At 44.0% G+C, this 22,125-nt stretch overlaps 1 protein-coding gene across 1 annotated transcript in view; it reads right to left on the bottom strand.

Annotated features, from left to right (window-relative positions):
• Positions 1-20,553, bottom strand: part of CUBN (cubilin) — a gene marked incomplete at its 5' end in the record, with an annotated part of 316,681 nt that extends 296,128 nt beyond the window's left edge. The window contains 6 exons of the mRNA XM_080671851.1: positions 14,905-15,008; positions 15,651-15,752; positions 18,102-18,140; positions 18,701-18,796; positions 19,725-19,854; positions 20,441-20,553. Coding sequence (XP_080527977.1) covers positions 14,905-15,008; positions 15,651-15,752; positions 18,102-18,140; positions 18,701-18,796; positions 19,725-19,854; positions 20,441-20,553 — 584 coding nt within the window. The remainder of the gene's footprint in view (positions 1-14,904; positions 15,009-15,650; positions 15,753-18,101; positions 18,141-18,700; positions 18,797-19,724; positions 19,855-20,440) is intronic.
• Positions 20,554-22,125: the final 1,572 nt, after the last annotated feature.

Below are 22,125 nucleotides of genomic sequence, written 5' to 3'. Positions count from 1 at the left end.
AGAAAGAGAGACTAAAAAATCAATACCATTTACCATCACACCAAAAAATTAAGATACCTAGGAATAAACTTAACTAAGGAGGTAAAAGACCTATATGTGAAAACTACAAGACACTGAAAAAAGAGATAGAGGAAGACATAAACAGATGGAAGAATATACCATGTTCATGGATTGGTAGAATCAACATCATTAAAATGTCCATACTACCCAAAGCAATCTATAGATTCAATGCACTCCCCATTAAAATACCAATGACATATTTCGCAGACCTAGAAAGAACTTTCCAAAAATTCATCTGGAATAAAAAAAGACCCCGAATAGCCGCAGCAATCCTGAGAAAGAAGAACAAAGTAGGTGGGATCTCAATACCAGATTTCAAGCTGTATTACAAAGCCACTGTTCTCAAAACAGCCTGGTACTGTCACAAGAACAGGCATATAGATCAATGGAATAGAATAGAGAATCCAGAAATTGACCCAAACCACTATGCTCAATTAATAATTGACAAAGGAGGCAAGAACATACAATGGAGTCAAGACAGTCTCTTCAATAAATGGTGTTGGGAAAATTGGACAGATACATGCAAAAAAATGAAACTAGACCACCAACTTACAAAATACACAAAAATTAACTCAAAATGGATAAAGGACTTAAATATAAGACAAGAAACCATAAAAATACTAGAGGAATCCACAGGTAGAGAAATCTCAGACATATGCCAAAGCAATTTCTTCACTGATACTGCTCCTAGGGCAATGGAAACTAAAGAGAAAATAAACAAATGGGACTACATCAAAATAAAAAGCTTTTTCACAGCAAAAGAAACCATCAACAAAACAACAAGAAAGCCCACTGCATGAGAGAACATATTTGCCAATGTTATCACTGATAAGGGTTTAATCTCCAACATTTACAGGGAACTCATACAACTTAACAAAAGGAAGATAAACAACCCAATCAAAAAATGGGCAATAGACCTAAATTGATACTTTTTGAAAGAAGACAGAGGAAGGCCAAGAGGCATATGAAAACCTGCTCAAAGTCACTAATTATCTGAGAGATGCAAATCAAAACGACAATGAGGTACCATCTCACACCTGTCAGAATGGCTATCATCAACAAATGAACAAATGACAAGTGCTGGCAAGGATGCGGAGAAAAAGGAATCCTTGTGCAATGCTGGTGGGAATGCAGACTGATGCAGCCACAGTGGAGAACAGTATGGCGTTTCCTCAAAAAACTAAAAATGGAACTCCCATTTGACCCAGTGATCCCACTTCTAGGAATGTATCCCAAAAAACTAGAAACACGAATCAGAAAGGATATATGCACCCCTATGTTCATAGCAGCACAATTCACCATAGCTAAGATTTGGAAACAGCCTAAGTGCCCATCAGCAGATGAGTGGATTAAAAAACTGTGGTACATCTACACGATAGAATACTATGCTGCTATAAAAAGGAAGCAACTCCTACCATTTGCAACAGCATGGATGGAACTGGAGAGCATTATGCTAAGCAAAATAAGTCAGTCAGAGAAAGACAAATATCTCATGATCTCACTCATTTATGGAATATAATGAACAACATAAACTGATGAACAAAAACAGATCCAGAGACAGAGAAACATTAATCAGACCATCAAACCTCAGAGGGAAGGTAGGGGATGGTGAGGGTAAGGGGGAGAGATCAACCAAAGGACTTGTATGCATGCATATGGGCCTAACCAATGGACACAGACAACAGGGGGGTGAGGGCATGAGCAGGGGGGTGGGGGGTAATGGGGGAATAAGGACATATGTAACACTTTAATCAATAAAGAAATTTAAAAATAAATAAATAAATAAAATTGCTGAGTTAGCTTAATATCTACAGTGCATCTTCAAAAGGAATGTGGAAGGTATGGTAATGGCCCTGGGGAGGTGGAAGGGGTGGAGGAGTCACCAAGCCCAATCTTATTTACACATATCTGAGCATAGTGGATGGAGCAGAGAGCCAGGCTCAGAGGTCACTGTTTGCCTGACTTGAACAGCGTTGGACCTCATGGAGGAAACTGACCACTGGGGCTAGGAGTCAGAGGTGAGGAACCAAGAGGAGCTGCATAACCAGGGACCATGAACTTGTTTCTGAGGGTCCTGGACGAGGGGGCACTCTACCAGGTAAAGAAGATCTTTTAACAACACACATTGAGGTACAAGTTCAGCTAATGTCTATGGATAAAGACAAACCTGTGACTGATTGTGGGAAAGGAGAGTTTGCTGTTTGAGAAGCAACAAGACTCACACTCAGACATAGAACTTGGTGTCCCCATGGAACAACACAGAAGTAATTGCTGAGGTGGCACCTTTGAGTGGATTCCTAGGAAGAAGATATCAATGAACGTGGCCAGAAATGGAGAGTAAGAATAGGGTGAGTACCATTTAGGCCCTCACATGAAGCATTGACAGACCTAGCACATAAAGTTACAGGATGCTCAGTTAAATCAGAATTTCAAATAAGTGAATTTTTTTTTGTACACATACATCCTGTGCAATTTACAATACCAATGTATATATACATATATAATTGTATAAAAGTTGTTCTAATAAGAAATCATATTTCTGAGCACTCCAGGGTTGCCTTTATCATTAACATTAGGTCATAGATTAGTAGCAATAGATGATTAAACTTAAAAAGAAATTCAATTATTCATTCCCTACCAAAAGTTATTTAACTTCCTTTTCTCTGTCCATACTCTCCCACTCATAGTCTCTTCCCTTTCCTCTTCTTTCTCCCATCCTTACAAGACTATTCTTTAAGATAATTTAATTAGATTCTTAGAGAGATTACAGTCTGAAGTTCTATAATCTATAGTCTGAAGTTCATGTACATATTTCTTCTTTTTTAAAATATATTTTTATTGGTTTCAGAGAAGAAGGACAAGGGAGAGAGAGAGATAGAAACATCAATGATGAGAGAGAATCATTGCTTGGCTGCCTCCTGCATGCCCCACACTGGGGATCCGAGTCTGCAATCCGGGCATGTACCCTGACCAGGAACCAAATCATGACCTCTTGATTCATAGGTTGATGCTCAACCACTGAGCCATGCCAGCCCAGCTCATATACATATTTGAGGATTTGATCCAAGTGGCTCCCTTGTTAAAAAGTTTATTTTATCACCACCACCACTTGCCAAAAGTTTTTTTTTTAATTTTTATCAACTATTACTAGCTCTCTGAGTCCATCATGAATGAAATATCTGAGTGTTCTGGACCTCATGGGACATGACTGACCATACCTATTAACTGTTCATCTCAGACAATGTAAGAACTTGCTCTGCTTCTGTTTCTTATAAAATAATAGTGCCAATCTATAAACGCTATTTTCATCTTGGGACCTAAAGGCATTTTCCTGCATGATGTGCTCAGGAAATTGTGTTTATCTCATCACTAAGAGCTCTACTATTGGACAAGGGCTTAAGATTTGAGAGATTTTGGTTCATGGACTTGCAGTTGAATCCTCTTATTTTATCTCTCTCTCCTTGCTCTTATCACTTGGAGACGAATTCATTTTAATCCTACACTCTCCTCCACACAGCTACAAAGTGCACTTCTTTCATGATATGATAAGAAAGAAGTGGGGAGGAAAAAGCCAGTAGACTATCCACTCCCTTGCTGTGATCCTCAAAGACAAGTATTATTAATCCCATTTTACGGGTGAGGTTCACATTGCCCGCGGAAACTTACGTCTGTGTTATGCCTGCACGATTGTTTCTCTCTCTCTCTCTCTTTTTTTTAAGATTTTTAAAATTGATTTTTAGAGAGAGAGGAAGATAGAGGGAGAGAGAGAAATATCAACGTGAATCCTGCACACCCCTCACCGGGAATCAAACAGGCAACCTTTCAGTGCACAGAGGACACTCAACTAACTGAGCCACATCAACTAGGATGCCCCATTGTTTTTTCTAGATCACATTCCCACATCCAGAAAGCTAAAGTTAGTTGAAGACTTTCCCTTTTTGCCTTTTTAATGTAACAGTGTTTGTATGTAAAATGTATTCTCTAAGTATCTGGATATGGCCTTTAAAGAAAAAGAGTAATGAATTATAAACCTCCCTGCAGAAGTCACTTTTGTAATGACTAGGTTTTTCAGTCTTCAAAAACAGTGCAAGTGCTATTGGCAATTGGAAGAGGTCAAGTGCACTTTCATAGTCATAGTTTAACTTGCTTTAGAGTCCATGGTTCAATGTTAATGTAAATGACTAACTGAAAGAGGTAATGAGCTTAATACCTAACTACTATCTGAGCTAAAACTAGACCATCTTCATGGTTTAAGCTCGCCACGTTTTAAAATCCACCAGTGATAAGAATGGAGATAAATAAAATAAAACCTGTGAATCATCCTTGTGTTCCTAAAGGAAAACAAATAAAGGGGAAAAAAAACAAACTCAACCTTTTTTTTTTTCCTAGAAACTTTCTCAATCTGAGCCTAAAGTGTATAATATACACCACCCATGCATGGCAAATTTGGACCCCTAGGGCTGTCTTAATCCAAGTAAACAGGAGAATAATAAGAATCAATTCTTCAGAACAAAGATGCAATAGCAGCATTCTGTCAAAATATTAGCTGTTAGCTGCCTGAAGCAGTTGAGGGCAAGCCCTGGAGTCACAAGACCTCCTAGGCAGAAACAGACAATGAATGGTATTCCTTGCTCTGCTTTCAGTAACTCTAAAAATAACTTTAACCAGAAACTTGCTTGTGAAATAGGGCTTTTGATTAATTAGCATTTGCATAATGATTTCTCTTTCAAAATAGGAATTATAATCCCTTTAAATAAAGACTCCTTTGTCTCCCCAAGTCACTGGGTTCCCAGAGTTAGAGGCTGAAGGAGGCCCCCAAACCAGAGCAAACAGCAGCAGCAGCTCCAGATTATCCAACAGCCTCTCAAATTTAACTTTAGCAAATGTCTGAAGTTTCCCGAAGGGGTTACTAGCCTCAGAGAAGCTACTGATTAACAAGGATTTAACCTCACTTAATAGACTTCAAGGAAGCCTCAAAGTAATTGCTGTTTCCTTACATAGACTCCACAGAGCAAGAATTTAATCTTACACTCTTGCACATTTTCCTATGAACTTTCATTCCTTCAAAAATCTCTCTTATGTCCAGCCACTGTGGCTCAGTGGTTGAGTGTCGACTATGAACCAGAAGGTCATGGTTTGACTCCCTGTCAGGGCACATACCAAGGTTGCAGGCTCAATCCCCAGTGTGGTGCGTGCAGGAGGCAACTGCTGATCAATGATTCTCTCTCATCATTGATGTTTCTATCTCTCTCTCCCCACTTTCTTCCTCTCTGAAATCAATAAAAATGTTTTTTTTTTTAAGTCTCTATTATATGCCTGAATTAGAGTGTTTATGTTGTAGAAAATGAAGTGGAATTCCTAAGACTTCATAAACTATCCCCATATCAAAAAGAAGAACCCAGAATTAAATGTTCTGCTCTCAGCCTTCAGCAAATCCCTAAAGGGCAGAGATTAGAAACCAGAATTATTTCCTGAGTCAGCACAAAAAGTCTTGGGCTTTCTTTTATAATGGGTGCAAGAAAGAATTCGGCATTGCTCTTAAAAGTTTGAGTCTGCTGTTTAGGTAGCTCTCAACTGAAAGAAATCTCTAACATTACCCCTGCTCCTTGTTTGTATCTGGACAAAGAATTTTCACCCCTGGCATGCAGCAAATAGTTGTGTCAAAGTTTTTCTTTTCTATTTGCAGGCGAAGCGGGGAGAGTTGTGCTGGGGGAAAAAACAATTTTGCCTTGGTCTATGGATTTCATCCCACTTGCACACCTTGATATTCTGTTGCCTTGCCAAGACCCTAGAAGACAGTGATGATAAAGGAAGACCAGAGTGAGATATAATTTCCAGGACATTCCTAGACATCAGGAAGGCAATAAAGTATTAGTGCTAAGAGTTGGGACATTTGCCACCTAATGTCTATAAGCGGCAATTCTCCTTGATAAATGCCCATAATCATATATCAGGAGATAATGCTTTCAAGAGAATGAAAGATTAGACCCACATTCTGGATCTAGCCCAAGCTTGATTGTTTATAAAAGCAGCAATGGGGGAGGGTCATATAAGTGAGAAACAAAATCCTGATAGCAAAAGCTCTTTAATAACACAATATTTAATTTAAGTTAGAGGTGGTGAAAGGGCGGGGAGACTCCATGTTCCTTTTGTTCTATGTCCTCCACCTCGTGGAGTCAGGTTCCTGCCCTAGAACCTCTTCAAGAGCCCAACCCACACTTTTGGATTAGCCAATAGAAATGCAAGGGGAAGGTAAGCCGCACCCTGCCCCATGTGCAACCTGATCCCGACCAATCAGCAGAGACCACACTACCTCACCCCTCCTACCTCTCCCAGGCCCCCTATAAATCAGCGCCTTTGGGGGCTGACTCTCTCTCTCTCTCCACCTCACCGCTGCGCCGGTGTGTGTGTGTGTGTGTGTGTGGGACTGAGCTCGAGCTAGCTCGATTAAAAGGCTCTTTGCTTTTGCATCGGACTCGGCTCCCTCGTGGTCTTTGGGAATCACGAAATCTGGGCATAACATTTGGGGGCTCGTCCGGGATCCCCAAGAACCTCAAGGGACCCCCGATCCGGAGAGTCTGACTGGCCACGGTAGGTGTCTGTCTGTTCCTTGTCTCTTCTTTGTGTGAGCTCATTTCTGAATCTCTGGTAGTGCCCGAAGCGGTCTAGGTGGACGCACCGGAGGACCACGGGCGGGAGGAATCGGGAGACGTCCTGATCCTCCTTCAGGAGGGACGAGTATTCCCCTCAAACCTCTGGGACGTGGTGGGTCGCTCCCACCGATCGGCGTGAGGCCGTTGTCCGCACTTTCGGTTTTGTCAGTTTTTGTTCCAACGATTCGCATTGGAAAGCTTGTCTAAAGGGCCCTTTGTTTGTCTGTGTCTGTGTTTTTCTGTTTTGTTTTGTGGACTCTGTTGACGGACATCATGGGACAGACTCAAACCACTCCTTTAAGCATTATGGTTGATCATTTCAAAGAGGTTAAGGGAAGAGCTAGCAACCTCAGTGTAGAGGTCCGGAAGGGCCGGTGGCAAACTTTTTGTTCTAGGGAATGGCCGACTTTTAGTGTTGGGTGGCCGCCGGAGGGGACCTTCGACCTCTCCACCATCCACCGGGTGAGGGACATCATCTCTCAGCCCAAGAAGGGACATCCTGATCAACTCCCTTACATTATTACTTGGCAGGACCTCGTGGAAGATCCACCCTCCTGGCTTAAGCCCTTTCTGTCCCCGCGCTCCCTGGAGCTGAAACCCATACTTGCTTTGCAGGAAACGGAGAAGGTGAAGAAGAAGGACCTCATCCCGCCTTCAGCTCCCCTCTACCCTGTCTTTCAGGGGGGAACTGAAGAGGAACTAATCTTTCCTCCCTCATATCAGCCCCCTAGAAGTTCACAGGGGGGCGATGCTCCCAAGCAAAGGGGAGCGTCTGGGGGCGGAGTTCCGGGAGCGTCTGGGGGCGGAGTTCCGGGAGCGTCTGGGGGCGGAGTTCCGGAAGCAGCTGCGGTTCCAGTGGGAAGCCCGCCTCTTACTAGACAAAGGGCTCAGAGGGAACTGTCTGTCACAGCCCCTGACTCCACTATTAAAGCCCTACCTTTACGAGCCGCGGGGCCCCCAGATGCGGATGGCAATCAACTCCATCACTATTGGCCTTTTGCCACTAGTGACCTTTACAACTGGAAGGCTCAGAATCCTAAGTTCTCTGAGAAGCCAGCAGGGCTTATTGATCTGTTAGATTCTGTCCTTTTCACCCACCAGCCCACGTGGGATGACTGCCAACAGCTTTTACAGGTCCTGTTCACAACTGAGGAGAGGGAAAGAATCCTCAATGAGGCCTGGAAAGTGGTTCCAGGCGTGGACGGGAACCCAACAACCAACCCGGTCCAGATAGATGTCTCTTTTCCCTTAACTAGGCCTGAATGGGATTTCAACACGGCAGAAGGTAAGGAGAGGCTCCGGGTCTACCGCCAGACTCTAATGGGGGGTCTCCGAATGGCTGCTAGAAAGCCAACTAATTTGGCCAAGGTAGGGAGTGTTCAGCAGGAAAGGGATGAGTCTCCAGCTGTCTTTTTAGAACGGATCATGGAGGCATACTGCACCTACACCCCCATGAATCCAGAAGCTCCTGAAAACAAGGCAGCTGTGATCATAAGCTTTGTAAACCAATCGGCTGCGGATATTAAAAAGAAACTGCAAAAAGTAGATAGGCTGGGGGAGAAGAGTTTAAAGGACCTACTGGAGGTAGCCGAGAAGGTGTATAATAACAGGGAGCCCCCGGAAGAAAGGCAGGCTCACGCTGCGGCGGCTGCGAGCAGCAAACAAACCCGAGACCTAGCTAAGATCCTGCTCGCCACCACCGCGGACTCTTCCGAGGAACGGAACCGCCGTCTCCGCCAACTCGGCCGGCAACCAGGAGGACGGTAAGGGGACCGCCCGGGGCGGGAGGCGGAAGCTGCAGAAAGATCAGTGTGCTTACTGTAGGGAGATAGGGCACTGGAAACAAGAGTGCCCGAGAAGGGCCAGCAAAAAGGGAGGCGAAGCAGATCGAGTGAAGGTCCTGGAGCTAGATGAACTGAGTGACTAGGGGAGTCGGGGTTCGGATCCCCTCCCTGAGCCCAGGGTAACTCTTAAAGTGGAGGGGACCCCCATTGACTTCCTTGTTGACACCAGAGCGCAACACTCGGTCCTCTGTACGCCTCAAGGAAAATTAACAAATAAGAAGTCTTGGGTACAAGGGGCAACTGGTATGAGCCAGTATTCATGGACTACCCGAAGAACGGTGGATTTAGGGACGGGCTGGGTATCCCACTCTTTTATGGTAATTCCAGAATGCCCCTACCCACTGTTAGGACGAGACTTGCTCACTAAGATTGGAGCTCAGATAACTTTCAGACAAGGGGGGCCTCAGGTTACTGATGGCAAGGGCCACCCCATTCAGGTCCTGACCATAAGGCTGGAGGATGAGTACCGGTTTCACCAAAAAGCCTCTCCAATAGAGGGCAGCACAGACGAATGGCTGCAGGAGTTCCCCACGGCTTGGGCGGAGACAGGGGGAGTGGGGCTCGCCGCCCACAGGGCCCCAATCCTGGTAGAGTTAAAACCAGGGGAAGGCCCTGTGAGAATCAAACAGTACCCCATGCCTCAGGAAGCCCGGAAGGGAATTCAGCCACACATTCGGAGACTGAGGGGCCTAGGGGTGCTGGTCCCCTGCCAGTCTGCCTGGAACACCCCCCTCCTGCCAGTCAAGAAGCCCCACACGAATGACTACCGGCCGGTACAGGACCTCCGAGAAGTAAATAAAAGAGTTATGGACATACATCCAACGGTCCCCAACCCATACACTCTCTTAAGCTCTCTGGCACCCTCCCGTGTCTGGTATACTGTGTTAGATTTGAAGGATGCCTTTTTCAGTTTGCCGCTCGCTCCCCGTAGTCAATTCCTGTTTGCTTTCGAATGGCATGACCCGGAAGAGGGTTACAGTGGACAACTGATGTGGACTCGGTTGCCTCAGGGGTTCAAGAACTCGCCCACCATCTTCGATGAGGCCCTGCATGAGGACCTGGGTGAGTACCGGAGAGCACACCCCAACCTCACTCTCCTTCAGTATGTGGACGATATCCTGATTGCAGCAGACACAGCTGAGGACTGCAAGGAGGGGACAAGAGACCTGCTGGCCTCCTTGGGGGCCCTTGGATACCGGGCTTCTGCAAAGAAGGCTCAGATATGCAAAGAAAGGGTGAGTTACCTGGGATACATCCTGGAGGGTGGACAGCGGCGGCTGTCAGATGCCAGAAAAGAGACTGTTTTGAAAATCCCATCCCCCACCTCCCGAAGGGAAGTAAGGGAATTCCTAGGATCGGCTGGCTACTGCCGCCTCTGGATACCGGGTTTCGCAGAGATTGCCAGGCCCCTATACGAGGCAACCAAGGAGGGAAAGGCCTTTGAATGGACTGAAAGAGAGAAGGCAGCCTTTAAGCAGTTAAAGAAAGCCCTCCTAAGTGCTCCGGCCCTGGGCCTGCCAGACATCACGAAGCCCTTCCATCTCTTTGTAGATGAACACAAAGGAATAGCGAAAGGGGTCCTAACTCAGACCCTAGGCCCCTGGAGCCGCCCGGTGGCTTATTTGTCCAAGAAGTTAGACCCTGTAGCTGCCGGCTGGCCACCGTGCCTAAGGATTATTGCGGCAACGGCGCTTTTAGTCAAAGACGCTGACAAACTGACCCTGGGGCAGGAAGTCTGGATCACCACCCCACATGCCATTGAGGGAGTCCTGAAGCAGCCTCCTGATAGATGGATGAGCAATGCACGTATAACCCACTATCAGAGTCTCCTTCTCAACCCTCCCAGAGTACGGTTTCATCCCAGTGCGGCCCTCAACCCTGCCACCTTGCTGCCCGACCCAGACCTAGATGCTCCCCTACATGATTGTGCAGGAATCCTAGAGCAAGTGCATGGGCTCCGGAAGGACCTGACTGACCAGCCCCTTCCAGATGCAGACGTCACCTGGTTCACCGATGGAAGCAGCTTCGTACGGGACGGGAGCAGGTATGCGGGTGCGGCTGTAGTCACTGAAACGGACACTGTATGGGCAGAGGCTCTACCCCCCGGGACGTCAGCCCAGAGAGCAGAGCTTGTGGCCCTCACCAAGGCCCTGACACTGGGAGCTGGAAAGCGGCTCAACATCTACACAGACAGCCGGTATGCATTCGCCACCGCTCATGTTCATGGGGCAATCTACCAAGAGAGAGGGCTACTAACAGCAGAGGGGCGGACTATAAAGAATAAACAGGAGATACTCGACTTACTCTCAGCCTTATGGCTCCCTGCCAAACTGGCCATCATACACTGCCAAGGACACCAGAAGGCTGACAACCCAGTGGCAAGAGGAAACCGCAGGGCTGACCAGGAGGCCAAGGCAGTAGCCATTTCTCCGATCCCCACCATGGCCTTACAGCTCCCAGACCCAGGAGACCCAGTTCTGCCAGTTCATCCAGGATATTCCCTGGAGGAGTTACAGCGTATTAGGAAGCTTCCCCAAGCAAAGGAGGAGAAGGGGTGGTGGTATACACCACAAGGGGAGCTCATACTGCCAGACCAGCTTGGAGTCTCCATGATAAAACACATGCACCGGTCCACTCACCTGGGGGCACGTAAATTAAAGGACTTAATCCGACACGCCAGAATTAAGATCCACCAGCAGGACGTTAAAATAGAGCAGGTTGTATCTGCTTGCAAGACCTGTTAACTCACAAATGCGAGAATCCGGCCGAGTGAAAAAGGAACCAGGGTTCGAGGAACCAAGCCTGGGGCACAATGGGAGGTCGACTTCACTGAGGTTAAACCAGGAAAGTATGGCTATAAATATCTTTTAGTATTTGTAGATACCTTCTCCGGATGGGTAGAAGCATATCCAACTAAGCATGAAACAGCTCAGACGGTAGCTAAGAAGCTGCTAGAAGACATCTTGCCCAGGTATGGTTTTCCCGCTGAGATAGGGTCAGACAATGGACCAGCTTTTGTCTCGCAGGTAACGCAGGCAGTGGCCAAGGCCATTGGGGCAAATTGGTTATAGGCCCCAAAGCTCAGGGCAAGTAGAAAGGATGAATAGAACTCTAAAAGAGACCCTTACCAAATTGACCATGGAGACTGGCGGGGACTGGGTGGCTCTCCTTCCATATGCCCTTTACCGGGTTAGGAACTCTCCCTATACCCTGGGTTTTACTCCTTATGAGATCATGTTTGGTCGGCCACCCCCTATTATCCCTAACCTTAAAGCCGAATTTCTTACAGAATTTGAAAGTCAAGAACTGTTTCTTTCCTTGAGAGGGCTCCAGAGGGCGCACGAAGACATTTGGCCACGCCTCCGCGCTATCTACGAGACCGGCCCAGCCCCGACTCCTCATCAGCATAAGCCCGGGGACTGGGTCTATGTCAAGAGACACCGCCGGGAGACCCTTGAGCCACGATGGAAGGGTCCCTATGTCGTGGTGCTGACGACCCCCACCGCTCTCAAGGTAGACGGCGTCGCAACCTGGGTCCATCACACTCACGTCCGGTCAGCGGACCCATCTGTGATCCAGGAAGACTTCGTCACCAAATGGAGCATCGATTGAGATCAATGCAACCCGCTCAAGCTCAAGCTACAGCGTGCTCGACCTGCCTGATGCTGGAGGGGGAAGGAAGACTTGGGGACTCCGATTTTATCAGTACAGGGAATTTGGGGTGGTGTACCCTCGTGACCCAGGAATGTTGTCCAGTAGAAATACAAACCGACCCATGATTGGGCCTGTAAGTTTCAAGACAAGGGGGGAATGAAAGGGCGGGGAGACTCCATGTTCCTTTTGTTCTATGTCCTCCACCTCGTGGAGTCAGGTTCCTGCCCTAGAACCTCTTCAAGAGCCCAACCCACACTTTTGGATTAGCCAATAGAAATGCAAGGGGAAGGTAAGCCGCACCCTGCCCCATGTGCAACCTGATCCCGACCAATCAGCAGAGACCACACTACCTCACCCCTCCTACCTCTCCCAGGCCCCCTATAAATCAGCGCCTTTGGGGGCTGACTCTCTCTCTCTCTCCACCTCACCGCTGCGCCGGTGTGTGTGTGTGTGTGTGTGTGTGTGTGTGTGTGTGTGTGTGTGTGTGTGTGTGGGACTGAGCTCGAGCTAGCTCGATTAAAAGGCTCTTTGCTTTTGCATCGGACTCGGCTCCCTCGTGGTCTTTGGGAATCACGAAATCTGGGCATAACAGTGGTTAATTCTGGTTTTGAACCAATTGTTAACTCATTGATGTATCTATCAGGAGTTTCAATGAGTTAAAGCTTATAACTCAGAATGAGAAAAAAAAAAATTAAGATCAGATCAAAAGAACAAACGAATAAATTAAATGAAAAAGAGAAGGGTCGTGACTGCTTTTTGAAATAATATAGTGTGTTTACAGATGACCAGGAAAGAAAAAACAAAATTACTGTACTTATTTTTGCTGTAAAGAACAGAATGAATATCGTTGTGAGGGAACTGAAGGACAAGATAGTAGAGACGATAGTAAGAGAGCAAATAATTGCTCTTCACTCTGGTGAGATTACACTCCAGTGTATTCATGCACGACAAAACCAATTTCTTTATCTTTTAATAATCACAGAGTGCAAGCTACCAACCAATATAGGGAGAAAGATAATGTATTTTAGAAAGTGATTCTAAGAAACCATACAGAAATAAGTTTGAGGTTGATCTGCCATAAATTTTTGGACTTAATTATTCATAAAGATAATGTGTCAGCCAGTCTTCCTAGAGTTTGATGGGAACATGGAGGTGGAGTGATGCTTAACGCTTAGCAAGGAAAGGGAAGTTTTCCTGGCGAGGGTGGTGCCTGAGCTGTAGAAAAGCCATTTGCCAGGGTCAGTCAGAAGATTGGGGCTTCATGATTTGTCGTGAGGGGCCTTCTAACTAATTGAAGAAAGTCAGTAAGAGTTAACTATTTGAAAAAACCTCAGTTCAATCTCTGATTCTTATTATGGTTAACATGTTGCATAGGACTTGAATGAAGACATCCTCACTAAATCTATTGCTATGGTGGGGTAGCCCTTGATGATGTAAGAATAACCAAACCTGTGGAGAATTTTCATAACAATTTATTTGACTCAAATCAGGATATTCCTGGAAGCAAGATCTCAGCAGACTGAGAAAAAAAAGCTCATAACAATAACAGTTTTCAGTTTCTTTTTTTTTGCATTTAAGATTAAGGAGAGAACCTAAGGGAGATTGCATGAAGGTGGGAGAAAGGAAGGCACGACTTGGATTACAGAATAGTTAAAGATATGCACTGTTCTGAAGGTGGTCAAGTTTCAGAAGGAGGGTTCTAAAGGGGACATTTCAAAGGTGTGTTAACCTAGATGCACAGAAACAATGGACAGGGCTTGCTTAAGGCAAAGATAAGCCTTTTACTAAAGAAGTTATGTGCCTGACTACCCACCATGAACTGCCCACTTAAGAATTTATGATCAGATCTCCCTGATAGGTTACTTTCCTGGGCATCCCTTTTTCATCTACACCTGCTTCTATGTAAAGCTCTTGATGGCTGCTCCTTTGATCTCTGAGTGTTACTAACCCTCAGCCTCATCTTGCATCATGTTCTCGGTACTCTCCATGCCAGCCACAGTGGCCCTCTTCCAGCTCCTCAGGGCTTCTAGGGGTGAGAGGAATTTTCTGTGGGGTGAGAGTTGAGGATGCACAGCTTTTCTTGCTCTGAGTAAATAGTTGCGTGTAAAGTTTAAATAGAGCCACATATTCCCCCATGGAGCACCTAATTTTGCTGCCAATACAGATAGTTAATCTTGGGTGCTTTTAACTATGGGATGTTTTAATCCTTCAAAAACACACCTTAATATATATGATGTAATATATATAATGGCTTTTTTAGAGAAAGAAGGGTAGAGGAAGAGAGAGAGAGAAACACTGACCAGCTGCCTCCTGCACAGCCCCCACTGGGGATTGAGCCCGGAACCCAGGCAAATGCCCTTGACTGAAATTGATCTCACAAGCTCCTGGTGCATGGGACGATGCCCAACCTCCTGAGCACACCGGCCATGGCAATATGTATTTTTAAATATGCAAAAGTGATAGTTTTACCCAAAGCTTTAAGAGGCTTTACATGTTTCTGATCATCCCTCTGGGGACTTTTGACCCCTGACCGCTGCCATGAGAAGGGCATTCCTCAGAGCTGCTGCTCCTCAGGCCCCAGGCCAATAACAAGACACCCAGACCAAACCTAAACTGAAGCACCGTGGCCAATCTACGGACCCAGGAGCAGGAAAAGTAAAAGATTGTTGTTTAAAGGAAAAAGAAACAGTTACCTGTAGCTCCCTACTGTATTAACACACGTGGCTCCATTCTGGCAGCCGAAGGGTGTTCCTGCGTAGATCTCACATTCATTAACATCTGCTGAGCACAGAGGACCCTGTGTTTGTGTAAAGAAGGAAGTCAGGTGCCACAGGTTACAGAGGCATCTGGGGCCCATGTTCCAATGAGATGTTTAAGGATTTACACAGAGACAGTAAAGACAGTCAAGCCAAATACAATAATAGTAGTACTAATATTAATCTCTGGTTATCCTTCCTCTAGAACTCAGATTTCACCTAATAGGAAAACACCAGTCACACAAGAAGGATCCTATGCAAACTAATTCTCATTTCACTATGGCTCTGTGCCTGGGAATACTCACCAATTTTATTTTAATAAGCATGTCAGGTACATTTTCACCATGAATAGGAAAGAACAAGAAAATGTACATGGCTATGCCAGATTTCTTTAGTACATTTGATGCTAAACCATTTAAATGAATGTTAGCCGAAATATTATACTCTTGCATGTAGTTATCCACTCCAGCGAACCCCTCTTTAAGATGGCTTAGCATTTAGTGGGTTATATATGCATGCTTGCCATTGTTCGGATTTTGGCATACATAGTATAATTCATCCTGATTCAGAAGACCACAGAATCCTAGAAACTTTGGATGGAAAATTAAATATGTCTAAATGACTCCAAGGAAACCACAGATGCTGACTCACCATCATTTTTAACCAAAGACCAAGTGACTCACCTTCCACTGTGAAGGACAGATACAAAAAAAGGAATCATGAAGACTGAGGCAGGTTCCACCGTTTTGGCAGGGATTGCTGCTGCAAACCTTTTTGTCAACTGTCTGAAACAAAGACAGGACGGTCAGAGAGAGAGTGGTACTTGCCGCTGGCATCAATAAAAGGCCTGTCTCAGTGCAGGTGTGTATGTACAGCTACATTTTATCCCAGTCCCTGAAGGTCTTCCTCCAGATGTTAAATCAGTTACTTAAATTCTTCATCAAATCAATGCTCTTGTGAAAAAAATACATGTTTCATATAGGTCCTATTTCATGTTCCTTCACTATTTGCATGCATTTAACCATGGATGGGATGAAGCATGAGGTGAGATAATTCTCACTCTATTCTTTGGGAAAGCATTTTTCACCAGAGAAATATATGTTGGTAGACAAGCATAAAGATTTCAGGTGTGGAAATAATAATGGGCATTCCTATTGTGCTAAGAAAATGAAATGGAAATACTGGTTCTTTTGCTGTTACTGTTATCTTTAGTCCCTCCAGATAAGCATTTGAAATAGGATCATCTTTTGCTGTCACCCCTCCTCCAAAGGTCAAGATGACTGAACTCTTTTCATCCAAGCCCCTTTGTTTGCAATGTGACCCCCTTAGATACACCCTCCACTCTCATGCTCACATGACTACTTTCAAACTCGATTCACAAACAGATTGCCTTTGTCTACACAACCTGGGGAATACGTCAGTTACCAGTTCCAATCTTGTAAGATTTGTAATGGATGGGAGCAGGTGGGGGCAGAGAAAACTTCTTTAGAGAGGACAAGTGATTAGGTAAGGACAGGTATGCTATTTATTTCACCTAATCATAGTCTAATTCTATGTTTTAAAAAATGACAATAGGAGTAAAGTATGCACTATATTCCTTTTTAATATTCAGCAACTCACAAAGAAAATCAAGCCTGTTGCTTTCATTCTACAGAGGAAACTGGGAGCCAGAGGACAGCCAACCAAATGTCTCAGCACCATTTATTGCAAAGCCCATTCTCGCTTCACCTTTGTCATAAGTCATATTCTTTCTGGACTGTGTTTTCTTCCATTATTCTATTTGTCTATCTTTGTGCCAGTACCACAATTGCCCTGTCCATCAAAGGACAGTATTGAGAAAGTTAACCACATTCTCTTTAAACGTTTTCCTGATGTACAAAAGCAACTTTGTCTGGGGAACAGAAACAAATAAGCCTATGGGGACCCAACAGGAAATGGAATCACTGAGCACTCAGGAGGAAGACAATAGGGAACAGGGGAGACTGTCGTGCCCGGAGAGCACCTGCCCTATCTGAAGGCATAAAGGCACTTACATTCAAACATCATTAAAAATTCTTCCTGAGGGGTAACAAGGACAGTCTGAGCTAATTTGATCATGGCATCCAGTTCTAGAAGTTTGGTAGAAATAATGAAGCACTCTATGAGACTGAAAACTAGTGCTGGGTCTTGCTCCACAGGTGTGATTCATTGCTCATTTTCATTCATTTAGTTACTCCTTTAAAAGATCAAGGCTAAGCGTACAACTTATTATCTAAGTCAGGAAAAGGAATAAATAAACTTGTTTGCCAAATATGAAGCACCAAAGCAGAAGACATCATTTGAAGCATACTCGAAACAGATCAAGAACATTAGGGCAAAGATTGTTAACCTGGAATCCGCTGCCTTTTATTTAGAAATTTAAATATGGGACACCGTTCATTTCTTTGAGTAGAAGGTTATGACTTCCATGAAACTCTCAAAAACACCAGCCTACTACAAAAGGGATTTAAAAATAAACCTGACAAGGACTAGTTTATAAGCCTGTTGTACAATAATGAAAGGTATACCCTAAGACAAGCATGTTAAACTCAAAGGCTAACACGGGCTAAATAAAAGAGGCATATGGCCTGTGGGCTGTGAGTTTGACATGCTTGCCCTAAGGGATTGTTCAAATTTAGTTACCAGCAAGCTTACTTTTAAGGAAGTTTGGAATATTTTGTGATACACCTCAGACTTCTTAATTTAATGTTAGAGAGGACAAACTGCCTTCAAAACTTAGTCCTTGATGCCAGAATCAGCAAGTTGGGTGGTCAGTGGCTGAGCAGATAGAGCACACTTAAGCTCACCAGCTCACCACTGACGGGTGACGGCAGAAGAGGAAGAGCACGTGGACTGCTGAGTGAGTCAGAGGCCTCAGTGCTCCGATGCTCTCGTGCCCAGTGACCTTGGGCTAGCCGCTAGTCACTTCATCTCTCTGAGAATCAAGTTCCTCATCTCTATCCTGGGACGCATGAAGTATGATGAGAATTAAACTATAGCAAAAATCAAAGTCCTTGATATTAATCATCCATCCATCTTAAGATAAGAATACTAGATTCATCAATGATTCTAGTTTAAGTAAAAGATGTTAGATATGTAGTACTTATGGGACTTACCTGCTGTAAGCTTTGAACTTTTCTCTCAAGATCCACAAACTAGAAGTGGGGAGGAAAGAGCATAAGTTACCTGATTCAAAGGCATTTTACACAGAATGTTATCCCCTTGACATGCTTTCTAATGCCCTCTTTTGGGGACTCACTTTATCTGTTTCTTCTTTTAGTGCCATAACCCTCATCATTCCTCTCCCCTCCAAGCTTCCTTTTCTTTCTACTCTCTTTCATCACATAGATTTTTTTTAAATAGAACTACAACCCACTGATGAATTGATTCATTGCTTCTTTGCACACATGACTGTGGGAATTTTAATAAATGACAAGGATTCATCCACTTCTCCAATAAGAAGGTTGTTATCAGAACATGAGCAAGGCTACTTATGCAACAAATTCTTGCTATAGTATTTCCAACATTCTGCCCATCACCACATCACATCCACATCCTCTATTAGAGCTGTGTCATTTAACCAAAATGTCCACAATTACAATGTCAAATTTCTACAGAAGACACAAAGTTGGTATGTCTCCTGCCAAATGGTTGCTTATGAAGGTGAATTGAGGAGACCCCCACTTGCTTTAATGGTATAGATGTCAAGACTTACCTTAGAATTAAGCTGATGGATTTGACTAGAAATATTTTGAGGCAGACCAACTGCACTCCTTTTTAAATCTGTAATATCATCTTTGTTTTTCTGGATCTAATTTTGAAAAGAAGATGAAGAAGAAAAAGAATGAGGAGGATAAGGAGGGAAAGAGGAGGAAGAAGAAAATGCGAGCGAAAAATGTTTGTATGCATTATAGGAACAAAATTTTAAAATTTGAGTATTATTTTATTTTAAGCACTAAAATCTTGCCCATTATTATAAAAACCAAAACACTGCCATGTATAATAAACTTCAGACTAAAATAGCCATGGCATAATTCCATTTACCGTTTTCAGCAACAATCTCACAAAGTATTTTCCATTTGCAGTTTTCCCTCATAATTACAGTTTAGAGAGCTTGTTAAAAGGCCTGGCTTGGAATCAGACTGTTCAGGTTTCAAATCCTGACTCAGCCATTCTGTGTGTGCCCTCGGACAAGTGATGGAACTGCTGCAGGGTCCCTTTACCCCCCTATGAATGGGGTCATAATCAGCCAACTTCATGGGGCAGCTGTGCGGATTAGATGAGATAATGCACATGAAGGGCAGAGCACAGTGGCTAGCCCACAGTGAGCTCTAAATAATGCCAGCTGCTACACCATGGCTGACATTCCAGCATGATGCCGCTAAGAAGGAGCACTGAAAACACTCAAGAAGAAGAAAAAAAATTGGCCAATTCTGTTCTGTGGTAAAAGTGAACTTGTCACTTCTACTTTCTCTGGTGCCCCTCCTTCCTTGCTCCCCGTATGGAGGAGTCCCCAGTATTGCCTCTGGACTAGAGTGCGTAAGCCTCTACAACCCTAGCAGTACTCCTCTGCCCATCATTAACCTGAGGGCATTGCTCTTTACACGGACTTGTGCCCCCTCCAATTATGTCCCCTGTGCTAAAGATTCAAGGTACAGATTAATAAATAACTGTTCAATTAAGTGACCATACCATATATGGATATACAAAATTACTTCAATATATTTCCAATGTATTACCTGTTGTAAACATTCACCAAGGTCTTCATCATTTAATTTAATTTTCCCCAGGGATCCAGTTTTAAATTCAATGTTTTGAGCAGACCCAGTAAGAAACACTAAATTTCCTCTCTCTGTAGCCATTCGAGGCCTATATAATACAAACCAGAGAATGCATCATTAATTAGGATATAATTTTTTAAAATACATCTTTACTGATTTCAGAGAGAGACAGAAAAATCAATGATGAGACAGAATCATTGATCAGTTGCCTCCTGCACACCCCACACTGGAGATTGAGCTTGCAACCCAGACATGTGCCCTGACCAAGAATTGAACAGTAACCTCCTGATTCATAGCTCAAGGCTCAACCACTGAGCTATGCCGGCCGGGCAGAACATACAATTTTTAAATCCAAAAAATAAAGTTTCTCACTGAATATTTATAGACTGCATATAACTTCACTTTTGGTCAACTCAAGTAAATTCTTCCTGTTCATATGCCATTTATTTCTCTGCAAATTTCCAAGAATATCTCCATTTTGCCTACTTGCTTTATTTGCAAAATGATAAATAAATGATTTGTGTAGAAGATAATTCCACATATTTTTTCCTATTTGTTTTTAATACCATTATTTTTCTCAAGAAAAATTACTCCTTTGCTTATCTGGCTATTTGGGAAAATGGATGAGGAACAACCCTAGTCTATCAGCAGAAATAATCCATGGATCTACTTACTGTTGGAGGTCAGCAATCCTTTTTTGCCTCTGCAACTCAAGTCGTTCAGTTTCACCATCTGATTCTGCAAATGTCAATAAAATGACCACACTCCAAAGAAAAGATGAGGACATGTTCCTCGCCAACCCTCTTAGGTTGTTGGGTAAGAGGGAAGCCACTCCAACTGAGTGTGGAAGTTTGGAGAAAGCAGACCAGGCAGGTGTACTTTGACCTCTGGAATGTCCTGCAACTTTTTAATTCTTTCTTCTTTGCCCTAGAAGGCTAAGTTGGTTGTTGTTGCTTTTTTTTTCCCCTCCTGAGGGATGTAAATGATCTTAGCTCTTCTGTACTCTTCAACCTTTAAGTGATGTGCAACTTAATCATTATCTATTTGACCTTTGAAATGGTAACACACTGCTTTGGAAACACCCACTAAAACAATCCTTGCTTAAAAAGTAACTGCCTTTTGCCCCAGCCGGTTTGGCTCAGTGGATAGAGCTTCAGCCTGTGGACTGAAGGGTCCTGGGTTTGATTCTGCTCAAGGGCACATGCCCAGGTTGTGGGGTCCGTCCCTGGTGGGGGGCATGCAGGAGGCAGCCAATCAATGATTCTCTCTCATCATTGATATTTTTATCTCTCGCTCTCCCTCTCCCTTCCGCTCTGAAAACAATAAAAATATATTTTTTTAAAAAAAGGAGTAGCTACCTTTTAACGAATGGTGCTGGGAAAACTTTTGCATGATATCCACAGGCAAGACCCTTACACCTCAGCACACATAAGGATGAACACAAAATGAATCAAATACCTAAATATAGGAGCTAAAACTACAACATTCTTAGAAGAACACATAGGGGGAAAGATTCGTGGCATTGGATTTGGCAATGATTTCTTGGATATGAAAGAAAGAACAGGCAACAAAAAATAAATAAATTGGACTACTTCAAAGTGAAAAACTTGTGTATCAAAGGACACCGTCAACAGAGTGCAAAGGCAACTCACACTCTGGTAACTGATATTTACAAATCATCTACACTAATAAAAGAGAAATATGCAAATTGACCATACCTTCGTGACACCCACCAGCCAATCAGGAGTGAGTATGTAAATTAACACAACAAAGATGGAAGGTTAATTTGCATGCACAGGCATTCACACCGCCCCAGCTGCTCTGGGCCTCTGGGCAACGTGGGAAGGCCGAAAGGTGGCTCCGGGCCAGAGCGAAGGCAGAAAGGCAGCTCCAGGCCGGAGCAAAGGCAGTGCTGGCAGCCAGGGGAAGGAAGGCCCATTCTTGCACAAATCTTTGTGTATCGGGCCTCTAGTATATATGATAAGAGGTTAATATTCAGAATATATGGAGAATTCCTAATTGGCCAACAAAAAAAACAAATAATCCTATTGAGAAATTGGCAAAGGAATTTGTAAATCCAATGAAGATATACAAATGGCCAAAAAGCACATGAAAAGATGCTCGACATCATTAATCATTAGAAAAATGCAAATCAAAACCGCAATGAGATACCACTTTACACCCATTAGGATGGCCACTGTCAAAAAAACAGAAAAAAAACAAGTTGTTGGTGAGGATGTATAGAAATTAAACCCTTGTGCACTGTTGAGGAGGAAACTCGTCTTGCAGAACTTGTTATCTAAATGCAGAGGCCAGGGAACTGTGAACAATGCACTACCTGGGCAGGGATGGTTGTTAT

This window comes from Plecotus auritus (genome assembly GCF_963455305.1).
Source record: "Plecotus auritus genome assembly, chromosome: 1".
Lineage (NCBI taxonomy): Eukaryota > Metazoa > Chordata > Mammalia > Chiroptera > Vespertilionidae > Plecotus > Plecotus auritus.
Note: the sequence above shows the minus strand (reverse complement) of the source record. Positions and strands in the feature narration are given on the sequence as shown.